This window comes from Microcaecilia unicolor, chromosome 9 (assembly GCF_901765095.1).
Source record: "Microcaecilia unicolor chromosome 9, aMicUni1.1, whole genome shotgun sequence".
Lineage (NCBI taxonomy): Eukaryota > Metazoa > Chordata > Amphibia > Gymnophiona > Siphonopidae > Microcaecilia > Microcaecilia unicolor.
In genome coordinates this window covers 9,704,077-9,717,304 of record NC_044039.1, presented here as the reverse complement: position 1 = coordinate 9,717,304, position 13,228 = coordinate 9,704,077, and the positions used below count along the sequence as shown (strand labels likewise).

The following is a 13,228-nucleotide window of genomic DNA, read 5'->3' as shown; positions in this document are numbered from 1 at the left end:
AGCACCCACGCGTCTGAAGTTATTGTGGTCCACTCGCCCAGAAACGAGGACAGCCGTCCTCCAATCTGCACTGGGGCGTGGACCAAGACCCCGTCATTGGGTACGAGAACCCTGGGGGAGGACCGGAGGGAGCACCTCCGGGACGGCGGTCTCTGCGAAAGGAATGCTGCTTGGGGGAGAAATTCCTCTTGAAGGAAGAGGGGGCAGAGGAACCCGACTTGCCCAGGCGGTACCGACGGGCTTCCTGCAACCGTCCTCTGGAGGTACCGGGACGAGTACTAGCCCGAGCCCTGACCTCTGGTAATTTCTTGCCCTTAGACGTGCCGAGATCGGTCACGATTTTGTCCAGCTCGACCCCAAAGAGCAGCTTGCCTTTAAAAGGCAACCTAGCCAGGCGGGATTTAGAGGCTTGGTCAGCAGACCAATGTTTCAGCCAAAGCCACCGCCGCGCAGAGATTGTCTGAGCCATGCCTTTCGCTGAGGCCCTCAAGACATCATACAGCAAGTCTGCCAAATAGGCTAAGCCCGATTCCAGGGCCGGCCAATCAGCCCTCAAGGAATGATCCGAGGGGGAAGCCCGCTGCACCATAGTCAGGCACGCCCTGGCCACATAGGAGCCGCAAACTGAGGCCTGCAAACTTAAAGCAGCCGCCTCAAAGGACGACCTTAAGGCCGCCTCCAATCTTCTGTCTTGGGCGTCCTTTAGGGCCGTGCCAACCTTCCACCGGCAACGCCGTTTTCTTAGTCACCGCAGTGATTAAAGAATCCACGGTAGGCCACAGATAGGCCTCACGTTCACTCACAGCCAAAGGATAGAGGCGGGACATAGCCCTAGCCACTTTAAGGCTCGCTTCTGGGACATCCCATTGAGCCGAAATTAAGGTGTGCATGGCATCATGCACGTGGAAGGTTCTAGGCGGGCGCTTCGTCCCCAGCATAATGGCAGAGCCAACAGGGGCTGAGGGAGAGACGTCCTCCGGAGAGGAAATCTTCAAAGTGTCCATGGCCTGTAACAACAGGTTGGGCAAATCCTCTGGGCTAAAAAGCCGCGCTGCAGAGGGGTCATCCGCTCCATCCGAGCGGGGATCCGTCTCCTCCAAGGAATCCGCAAAGGACCGTTGGGAGACCTCAGACACGCTGCCCTCATCTACATCGGAGGAGACAACTTCCTCCAAGGCCTGGGAATCAACCCGAGGACGTTTACCTCTGGGAACCTCAACCTCTTTACCAGACGAGGGAGCAGGGGCAGCGTTGTGCATGAGGAAGGCCTGATGCAGCAGCAAAACAAACTCGGGGGAGAAACCCCCCAGACTGTGCACTTCCGCAGCCTGGGCAACAGCCCTAGACGCACCCTCAACCGGCGCTCGCAATAGCAGGGGAGAGACATGCTGCGCATCCAAAATGGCGTCCGGCGCGAAACTCCGCGAAGGAGCCGCGCGGGAAGAACGGCTCTTAACTTTAGCCGCTTCTGTGCCGTCGCCCAAATTAAGGGCGTTCATGGCATTAATGTCTCCAACCTCAAGGGCGGCCCAAGAAGAAGCCGTCCGAGCCGCGTGGCCGGCCAAGATGGCGGAGGCGAGGAGCGGGGGATGGGCGTTTATGGCGGGAAAAACCGCCACGCCGGAGGAAGGACCGGGACATTCATCGGTCACGAAACTGTCACCCACAAGGGCGAATCAGGCTTTAAGACCCCCGCATCCCCTCTAGAAGCGCTCAAGCGACCCGGGGAGCGACCCTTTGCGCCCTCGCCCTCCGACGCCATATGCCACGAGGAGAAGAATCGGGGAACCCCCTGCCCGCTATAAAAAGGTAAAAATTACCTGCTGTCCGCTCCGAGTTGTAACGACCTGGAGGCATATTTTCAAAGCACTTAGCCTCCCAAAGTTCCATAGAAACCTATGGAACTTAGCCTCCCAAAGTGCTTTGAAAATATGCCTCCTGGTGTCCCAGTGAGTAGCTGCAATAGACGCTTAAATAAACGTCGAAATAAACGCCTTTAAGGACGTTCAAAATTTTTTTTTTTTTTTTTTTTAACGGAGCCAGCGGGAGGGGGGAGAAAAGGAGGGACCTGGCACCACCAGGTTTGCACTTGCTCAAAAGAGCCCTCAACCCCAGGCACTCAACAAAACCTAAAAATTAGGCTTGGAGGCCTAGCCAGAGCTGCTGCTGTGTGTGACCACCACCTGCTGAGATAGAGAACATACTGGGGAGTTTCCGGCAGCACATGAACACATATAGGGAGGCAAAAGTTTGCTCTCTATCTCCACCTGCTGGTAGATGGACACAACCCACCAGTCTATGGATTGATCAGCTTGATGATATGGAACAAGGTTTTGAATTTTTGAACACTAGGAACTCACCCCTTTCTCAGTGGTTAGACATCAGGTTACTCAAGGTGAATCCCTTAGAAAATTTTCATGCCCCTCCCCCATCTAAATAATCCTTATGAATGTAAAGAACACTAATACACTAGAGTAGCAAGGGGGGGGAGAGGGGCAGTCTGCCCCGGGTGTGAGCTCAAGGGGGGTGCTTCTTGCCAGCTCCCACCCCCCCCCCCCCCGGGTGCACCACGATGACACCCCCCCAGACCCAGTGCCTACCCTGAACTCTAAGCTGCCGCACCCTACCTTTAAAAATGCTCAGAAACCGAGGCGAGGCGCAGCGCCTCCCCCTTGCAAGTAGAGGAAGTATGGATGGATCGTCTCGTCGTCGATCGGGCCTTCCCTCACTCTGTCCGTCCCGCCCTCCGCTGACGCAACTTCCTATTTCCGGAAGGGCGGGACAGAGCGAGGGAAGGCCCGATCGATGATGAGATGATCCAGCCATACTTCTTTTACTTGCAGGCGCGAGGCGCTGCGCCTCGCCTCGGTTTCTGAGCTTTTTTTAAAGGTAGGGTGCGGGAGCTTAGACGGAGTTCAGGGTAAGCACTGGGTCGGGAGGGGGGGGATGTCATTGTCCTGCACCTGGTGGGGGGGGGGAGTGAAATGGCAAACCGCCCCGGGTGGCAGCCCCCCTTGCTACGCCACTGCACTAATACAAGAGCATAATTTCATAATGTCAGAAAGGTTCAATAAACAAGCCAACAGGGGGCTTCCACCAGCAGAATTCTTTGTCCTTACCCGTGTAATAACTTCAAATCCAGGTTCTTCCTGTTGGTTTATTTTCAGTCCCGGAATAGCATCACTAAGAAAATCTGCCATTTCTTGTGGAGGTCGGTGTTGTACTAAAGTGTCGCTTCCTCGAAAAGTATCAAAAATATAATTTGTAACTTTGGAGAACCCTATCATAGTAGCTACATAGGGATCCTTTTTCAACTTCTGTACACAAGCAGAAAAAAAAAAAAAAAAAGACACACACAAAATTATCTACAGTTATTTTACTAATTTGTAAAAGTAATAGGAAAATCAAAGATGACCACCACTGAGGCGACATGGCATCGTCGGACACCACACGAATACGTTTTCAATAATATATGGCTTTGCTAGAAATTAGAGAAGGTAAAAAAACTATTACATTGTTTACAGTTTTTATTAATACCAATTCTAGAGCATTTTCCATTATAAGCTATCTTTAAAGCAACAAGGATTTGTGAGAGGTTTGGAGTCAACAACGTATTATCAATAGAGATGGATAACTACTGAGAGGAACAAGACGCATACGTAAGGAACTTCAGATGGAAACCAAATGCTAAGGTGGCCATGAAATAAAGCTGATTTTGCTATGAATATTTTTAGCTCACACTTTTCATTAGTAGCTCAAAGTGAGTTATATTCATGTGCAACTGGTTATTTACACATCTCTGGAGGATTTACAGTCTATAGCCTCATTTATTAACCTGTGTTTAGGTGATAATGTGCATTAATATGAGTTAATGAATGTTATTTAATGCAAGCTCCATTATTCTCAAAGAGGCTATTTACTAAAGCACATAACTCATTAATATACTAGTAAAAAAGGCCCGTTTCTGACACAAAGGAAACGGGCGCTAGCAAGGTTTTCCCCGGAGTGTGTATGTTTGAGTGTGTGTGAGAGTGACTGTGTGAGAGTGACTGTGTGAGAGAGAGAGAGTGAATGTGTGAGCGTGTGTGACAGAGAGACATTGAGACTGGGTGTGTCTGTGTGTGTGTCTGTGAGTGTGTCTGTGAGTGTGTCTGTGTGTGTGAGTGAGTGTGTGTGTGTCTGTGAATGTGTGTGAGAGAGAGACAGTGAGTGCCAGGGGCCCCCCTCCCTCCCACCCAGTTCCAGTGTCACCCCTTCCTCCGTGTTCCAGGGTCATCGTCATCCCCCTCCCTCCCTCCCTCCCTCCGAGTTCCAGGGTTGTCCCCCGCTTTTATTTTTTTTCTAGCTTTTGTACAGGTGGTGCATTCCCCCCCTCCTTCCCCGAGTTCCAAATCCCTCTCCTCCACCGAGTTCCAGACAGTATGGTAATTGTCCCCACAACTTTTACAATCAGCACATATGTTGCGCAGACCTGTGAAAAACTCCAACTTTAACTGAATGGTACTCCACAAACATGTATACGGGTGTGAAAACATTTTGCAAAGCAAAGCACTGTACATACAACGCTATATCCAACTATAATTAAGTGGTGTTTAGTAAATTTTTACAAAGTTTCTCTGAAGGAGTAAGAGCTGTTGGTAACGTCTCCCAGAAAAAGCTAAAAAGCCTACAACGGGCCCTGTTTACTAAGCTACGCTATAGGTGAGCTAGCATTTTTAGCACGCGCTAAAGCTAGAGACACCTATAGGAATATATGGGTGTCTCTAGCATTAGCACACGCTAATTTTTAGCATGTGCTAAAAACGCTAGCGCACCTTACCGTGTTTCCCCGAAAATAGGACATCCCCCGAAAATAAGACCTACCCAGGTTTTGGTGCCCTTAGTAAATATAAGGCCTCCCCCGAAAGTAAGGCCTAGCAAAGTCTTATTTTCAGGGGATGTCTTATTTCGGGGAAACACGGTTGGTCCGCCCACCCTCCCTCCGTCGCTCCTGCAACTAACCCCCCACCCGAGGTCGCCCCCCCACCCCCCTCCATCACTCCGAAACTAACCTGAAGCCTCCTTTCACTTGCCTTCCAGTTCGCATCGCAGCAAGCAGCAGGGCAGGCCACTCCTTCCTTCCGTGTCCCGCCCTCGCCTGACGTAACGTAACGTCAGGCGAGGGCGGGGCATGGAAGGAAGGAGAGGCCTGCCCTGCTGCTTGTTGCACCGCGAACTGAAAGGCAAGTGAAAGGAGGCTTCAGGTTAGTTCCGGAGCGACGGGGGGGGGGGGGGGGGGGCGGCGACTTCAGGTGGGGGGGCCATCTCGGGTGGGGGGTTAGTTGCAGGAGTGATGGAGGGAGGGTGGGCGGGCCAACCGTGTTTCCCCAAAATAAGACATCCCCTGAAAATAAGACCTAGCGCCGTTTTGGGAGCAAAAATTAATATAAGACAATGTCTTATATTCGGGGAAACACGGTAGTAAACAGAGCCCAAAATGTTTTTAATGTCTTTAAGGTTTATAGTTCAGCAAAATGCATACCGCTGGATATCTCTGAGAACAGCAAAGCCTCGCAACCAAACAGATCTGATAAAACTGAAGGAAACAGACTGTGCCAACTGCATAAATTCAACAACCACAAACAGCCTTCGTTGCATTCAGTGTTAAATAAAACAAATATCTAGCGGAAAATGGCATTCTACCAGCTGTATAGCAGAGTCTGAAAACTAAAGAGAGTTTTAATCAATAACTGCTCAATTTTAAACTGGGAGAAATCGGTTCTCTTTAGCCAGATAAAGCATGAAATAACAGTAGTTGTCTCTTGGATAATGCTACAGATGAAAAACACTCTTTTAAGGATCACATGGCAACAGCAACAAGAATACAAGCGGGATTACAAAATAGATTCACTGCCGTTTTGTCCCTGCATGTGGAGTGAGCTGTGGGGACTACGATTTGTAGGACTGTCCAGTGGCTTTAGCGGGATATGCTGAGGGTCCCCCCCGTTTGTTTCCCCTGAAGAAGCCCCGGTTGTGGGCGAAACGGGACCGTTGGGCAGGGCAGCCCGATTGCAACCACATTAAAGCTAAGCGGCATTGAGCTTCACTTTTGTGAGCATATCACATTTGATGTTTATAAATTACATTTTTTTTTTTTAATAATTGGCACAGTGGAGGAAGGTGGGTAAGTGACCGATGATTGATACGTAGTGACGCTCATATGAGCACAAGGTTTTCAGCCTGTTCGCTGTATCCGAGGTCCTTCCCACCATTTCTTAGTCAAGCAGTGAATCTATTTTGTAATCCCGCTTGTATTCTTGTTGTTCATGTGATTGACTCAAGCGGGAGTTCCCCGATTGAATATTGTCACATGGCAAGAGGCCATCATTAGAGAAAAATATATGTTGTCAATAATGGCCCAATTCATAAAAGTATTAGCCATTCAGTTTGCTCTTATAATGGGTTTTGCCTTTGCAGACAGTACAGTTTATATTGTAAAGGATAATTCTGAAAAAGGAAACAGTGCCGTCTGGACAAGGATTGGGTGTGCATTATATTCAATGAAATCAGTTATGTTGGATTGCCCAATAGAGGAGAAGGAGGATTATAAAAGCATTGCAATCTATCACCAGAATTTAAAAAGAAAGTCTGATATCTCTCTACGGAATGCGGGTGGGGGGGGGGTCAGCATGATTTCCTAATTCTTTCAGGCACACGTAGTATTTAACAGCATCAAGCAACAGATAACATTGTTTCCTATGATTAAGGACAGGGCCAGTCCAGGGGCTCAGTAGCAGGGCTGAACACTGGGGCTGACACCCCGTTTAAAATACTGTGTACAATTCTAAAGACTGCACCTTCAAAAAGATATCAACAGGATGGAGACAGTCCAGAAGGTGGCCACTAAAATGGTCACTGGTCATCATAAAGCGTGTAAGGACTTAAAAGACGTCAACAAGTATACTTTGGAAGAAAGGCAAGAGAGGGGAGATATAAGAGACACTTAAAATACTTTTGTAGCATTAATACACAGAAGGTAACTGAAAGGAAGCTCTGGAAAAAAAGGGGATAGACTCGGGAGCAATCTAAGGAAATACTACTTTGTGGAAAGGGTAGTGGATGTGTGGAAAGGTCCCCTGGTGGAGATGAAGACTATCTAAATTCAATATACGAGACAAGAACAAAGCATCTCTAAGGGAGAGGAAGGGATAGTGGATGGTATGGATGGGCAGACTGGATAAGTCATATGGTCTTTATCTACCATCACTTTCTACGTAAATCTCACTGAAAGTAGAGAGAGGTCTCTTTCCGAGTACACATTATATATATATATATATATATATATATATATATATATATATATATATATATATATATATATATATATATATATATATATATATAAGTGCAAAGCTAGAATGGGCAAATTTGGAAATCATTAAAGGGTAGAGATAATTCATAGCATAACTACCAAAATAATGCTGTAGCCGCAGAGAAGGCAGTGCTGCCAAGTGATAACGTCTCTGTGGAAGACATGGATTCAGACCTCATCTGAAATATATGTCCAGTTTGGAGTCCATACTCCCAAAAAGAATACTGGCAGATCAGAGAGTGCAGAAAAAGTTTACCAAAGTGGTGCAGAGCAAGCATCATGAGTTATCCTATATAATAATTCTCACCTCCAACGTTCTGAAGCTGCCTGGGACCGTGGCTTCCGCCGGAGGTGGTCTGCTTCATGCAGTAGATAACTGACGTCACTGGCCTGGAAGCATTGAAGCGCGAGCAGGCTCAGCGAGTCTGCTGCCTTCCCTTCTGTTTGCTCTGAGCAAGGGAGCAGAGTCACAGCTCAGAGCGAACAGAAGGGAAGGCAGCAGACTTGCTGAGCCTGCTCGCTCTTCAATGCTGCTGCCGGGACCCCGGTAAGAGAGGGGGAGAGGGGACTGAAACTCGGAGGGAGGACTGGGAGGACAGAGTGAAGGACAGTGACAGAGGGAGGGAGGAAGCCATGAAAATCGGAGGGGAGGAAAGGGGGCCGAGGGACTTGGATGGGACACAGGGACAGAGCGGGGGGGGGGGGGGGAAATCTTGCTAGCGCCCGTTTCCTTTCATACAGAAACGGGCCTTTTTTACTAGTACAAAATGAAAGTTAAGAACTTAAGTATATCTACCATAAATGAGAGGGGGGAAATAGGAAGGACAGTCAAAAAAAATAAAAAAGTACATACGCTACACAAAAATAAGGCATTTTCATTGGAAGGGAAGGTCCTAAAACAAGGGGTCAGATATCACAAAACTAAAGCCTGCTAAATAGAAAGTAAGGTACATGCATGGAACAGTTTCCCCAATAAACATGCAACAGGAACAAAGAATCTATAAGCCGCAGGGGGGGGGGGGGGGGAAGATAAAGCTAGAGATATGGAGGAACATGGGAAAACAGACAAAGTAGTTGGATCTGGTGGTCATCACTTGCTGATAGCAGGTAAGGTTAACCTACTTGTAATACACTATATGTTGGCTCATCAAGTAGATTTTCAAAAGATTGTGATGGGCTCCTGTTCTGGAAGTTTACCAGAAGAACTCTGTTATCTTGTGGGGACCTGTAACAAAATTATTCTCATTAATCATTTGTAGAGTGCACACCAGACATACACAGCGCTGAACACCAATAATAAAACAGTCCCTACTTCTTTGGAGCTTACAGTGTATTCAAGGTGGCAGGACAAGACACAAAAAACAATCCAGAACTCGGATGAACAAATCTGCAATCTGATTAAAGTTAAGTCTCTGCTATTTAACTTGTTAAAAAAACTATTTTAACCTTGTCCAATATTATTGTGGAGGAGTGGCCTAGTGGTTAGGGTGGTGGACTTTGGTCCTGGGGAACTGAGGAACTGAGTTTGATTCCCACTTCAGGCACAGGCAGCTCCTTGTGACTCTGGGCAAGTCACTTAACCCTCCATTGCCCCATGTAAGCCGCATTGAGCCTGCCATGAGTGGGAAAGCGCAGGGTACAAATGTAACAAAAATAAAATAGATATTATTGGAGATTCTACACGGAACGTTGCTACTATTGGAGATTCTACACGGAATGTTGCTACTATTGGAGATTCTACACGGAATGTTGCTACTATTGGAGATTCTACACGGAATGTTGCTACTATTGGAGATTCTACACGGAACGTTGCTACTATTGGAGATTCTACACGGAATGTTGCTACTATTGGAGATTCTACATGGAATGTTGCTACTATTGGAGATTCTACACGGAATGTTGCTACTATTGGAGATTCTACATGGAATGTTGCTACTATTGGAGATTCTACACGGAACGTTGCTACTATTGGAGATTCTACACGGAATGTTGCTACTATTGGAGATTCTACACGGAACGTTGCTACTATTGGAGATTCTACATGGAATGTTGCTATTCCACTAGCAACATTCCATGTAGAAGGCTGCGCAGGCTTCTGTTTCTGCGAGTCTGCGCGGCCACATTGGTGATCTGCAAGGGCCGACTTCTACATGGAATGTTGGAATAGCAACATTCCATGTAGAATCTCAAATAGTAGCAACAGTGGAGGAGTGGCCTAGTGGTTAGGGTGGTGGACTTTGGTCCTGGGGAACTGAGTTCGATTCCCGGCACAGGCAGCTCCTTGTGACTCGGGGCAAGTCACTTAACCCTCCATTGCCCCATGTAAGCCGCATTGAGCCTGCCATGAGTGGGAAAGCGCAGGGTACAAATGTAACAAAAATAAAATAGATATTATTGGAGATTCTACATGGAATGTTGCTACTATTGGAGATTCTACACGGAACGTTGCTACTATTGGAGATTCTACACGGAATGTTGCTACTATTGGAGATTCTACATGGAATGTTGCTATTCCACTAGCAACATTCCATGTAGAAGGCTGCGCAGGCTTCTGTTTCTGCGAGTCTGCGCGGCCACATTGGTGATCTGCAAGGGCCGACTTCTACATGGAATGTTGGAATAGCAACATTCCATGTAGAATCTCAAATAGTAGCAACAGTGGAGGAGTGGCCTAGTGGTTAGGGTGGTGGACTTTGGTCCTGGGGAACTGAGTTCGATTCCCGGCACAGGCAGCTCCTTGTGACTCGGGGCAAGTCACTTAACCCTCCATTGCCCCATGTAAGCCGCATTGAGCCTGCCATGAGTGGGAAAGCGCAGGGTACAAATGTAACAAAAATAAAATAGATATTATTGGAGATTCTACATGGAATGTTGCTACTATTGGAGATTCTACACGGAACGTTGCTACTATTGGAGATTCTACACGGAATGTTGCTACTATTGGAGATTCTACATGGAATGTTGCTATTCCACTAGCAACATTCCATGTAGAAGGCTGCGCAGGCTTCTGTTTCTGCGAGTCTGCGCGGCCACATTGGTGATCTGCAAGGGCCGACTTCTACATGGAATGTTGGAATAGCAACATTCCATGTAGAATCTCAAATAGTAGCAACAGTGGAGGAGTGGCCTAGTGGTTAGGGTGGTGGACTTTGGTCCTGGGGAACTGAGTTCGATTCCCGGCACAGGCAGCTCCTTGTGACTCGGGGCAAGTCACTTAACCCTCCATTGCCCCATGTAAGCCGCATTGAGCCTGCCATGAGTGGGAAAGCGCAGGGTACAAATGTAACAAAAATAAAATAGATATTATTGGAGATTCTACATGGAATGTTGCTACTATTGGAGATTCTACACGGAACGTTGCTACTATTGGAGATTCTACACGGAATGTTGCTACTATTGGAGATTCTACACGGAATGTTGCTACTATTGGAGATTCTACACGGAATGTTGCTACTATTGGAGATTCTACACGGAATGTTGCTACTATTGGAGATTCTACACGGAATGTTGCTATTCCACTAGCAACATTCCATGTAGAAGGCTGCGCAGGCTTCTGTTTCTGCGAGTCTGCGCGGCCACATTGGTGATCTGCAAGGGCCGACTTCTACATGGAATGTTGGAATAGCAACATTCCATGTAGAATCTCAAATAGTAGCAACAGTGGAGGAGTGGCCTAGTGGTTAGGGTGGTGGACTTTGGTCCTGGGGAACTGAGTTCGATTCCCGGCACAGGCAGCTCCTTGTGACTCGGGGCAAGTCACTTAACCCTCCATTGCCCCATGTAAGCCGCATTGAGCCTGCCATGAGTGGGAAAGCGCAGGGTACAAATGTAACAAAAATAAAATAGATATTATTGGAGATTCTACATGGAATGTTGCTACTATTGGAGATTCTACACGGAACGTTGCTACTATTGGAGATTCTACACGGAATGTTGCTACTATTGGAGATTCTACATGGAATGTTGCTATTCCACTAGCAACATTCCATGTAGAAGGCTGCGCAGGCTTCTGTTTCTGCGAGTCTGCGCGGCCACATTGGTGATCTGCAAGGGCCGACTTCTACATGGAATGTTGGAATAGCAACATTCCATGTAGAATCTCAAATAGTAGCAACAGTGGAGGAGTGGCCTAGTGGTTAGGGTGGTGGACTTTGGTCCTGGGGAACTGAGGAACTGAGTTCGATTCCCGGCACAGGCAGCTCCTTGTGACTCGGGGCAAGTCACTTAACCCTCCATTGCCTGCCGCATTGAGCCTGCCATGAGTGGGAAAGTGCGGGATACAAATGTAACAAAAATAAATAAAAATTTGATCATGCCCAACATTGAAAATGAAGCATCAGACACCACTCCAGGGTAGCCATTATGGAACCTAATAGTTGATGATACGCGGAGATTCCCCTCTGGGATCTCCCATTCCGCTGGCATCGTGTGAGAGAGTGCCTTATGAAGCAGAAAATGATTTGGGGGCCCATGAGACCCTCCAGGATAGAGTCTCCCTCTGTCAAAGAGCCCTTAGAGAAGCTCAGGGCCTCCGATACCCAGTCAATAAAGCAGGAAAGCTCTTCCCGTCACAACAGCCAAAATGTTCTTCCTCTTTCTGGAAGGGGAGGGGCTTCTGCCTCAGAATTAGAGCCTGGAAGCAACTGGGGGTCTGAAAGGTTCCCTATGTCCCCTATAATTCACCCCCAGCACAACAGAAACTGTAGTCAGGGCCTGGTCTCCCCTGCAGAGAGCCAGCTTCAGCTCCCAGAACCTGCTTAAAAACAACAGAATTAAGTGCCGGAACCAAACAGCGCTCGTGACTTTCCCCCTCCCCAACACCAGCCATGACCCAAGCCCCAATGGGACTGTGAAAGCTCCTGCTGCAGAAATGAAACAGCAGGAGAAAAACCCGTATCTCAAAAAAGATATAGTAGAATTGGAAAAGGTACAGCGAAGGGCGACGAAAATGATAGTGGGGATGGGACGACTTTCCTATGAAGAGAGGCTGAGAAGGCTAGGGCTTTTCAGCTTGGAGAAGAGACGGCTGAGGGGAGATATGATAGAAGTGTATAAAATAATGAGTGGAATGGATCGGGTGGATGTGAAGCGACTGTTCACGCTATCCAAAAATACTAGGACTAGAGGGCATGAGTTGAAGCTACAGTGTGGTAAATTTAAAACGAATCGGAGAAAAGTTTTCTTCACCCAACGTGTAATTAGACTCTGGAATTCGTTGCCGGAGAACGTGGTACGGGCGGTTAGCTTGACGGAGTTTAAAAAGGGGTTAGATAGATTCCTAAAGGACAAGTCCATAGACCGCTATTAAATGGACTTGGAAAAATTCCGCATTTTTAGGTATAACTTGTCTGGAATGTTTTTACGTTTGGGGAGCGTGCCAGGTGCCCTTGACCTGGATTGGCCACTGTCGGTGACAGGATGCTGGGCTAGATGGACCTTTGGTCTTTCCCAGTATGGCACTACTTATGTACTTATGTACTTATGACAAAATGCCTGCCATTCCCACCAAAGACTTGTCCCAATGTCTCAGAGCGGGGACTGTCAGCCATGGTCTACCCTCACCACTGTCCCCCCAGGAATGGTCTCATCAAAGAGGGGCACAAGGAACTGGCAGCTGTAGTCAACTGCAGTCTTCCACAGGTCTTACAGTGCCTGCCAGCCGGCATGCCTGGCCACATGGCTGGAGCACTCAGACCTGCTGTTTACTCAGGCAGACCCCGGCCCGGGACTCCAGCAATCCCACCATCCCCATCAGCCCTCACGCACATGCAGTATTTTAATGCTGAAAAAGCAGCTTTTTTGTTTGCCTTGAATTACAGGGAAGCCCAGCAGAAAAACACCCAAAGTGGAAGGGGGAGCATGGGGAGAGAGGAGACA

At 47.8% G+C, this 13,228-nt stretch overlaps 1 protein-coding gene across 1 annotated transcript in view; it reads right to left on the bottom strand.

Moving 5' to 3' along the window:
* The window catches only part of TBC1D15 (TBC1 domain family member 15), a 114,004-nt gene that overhangs the window by 52,057 nt on the left and 48,719 nt on the right, over positions 1-13,228 (bottom strand). Inside the window, exons 7-8 of the mRNA XM_030214306.1 lie at positions 8,474-8,576; positions 3,120-3,317 (exon numbers count right to left, since the gene is read on the bottom strand). Of these exons, the coding sequence (XP_030070166.1) occupies positions 3,120-3,317; positions 8,474-8,576 (301 nt within the window). The remainder of the gene's footprint in view (positions 1-3,119; positions 3,318-8,473; positions 8,577-13,228) is intronic.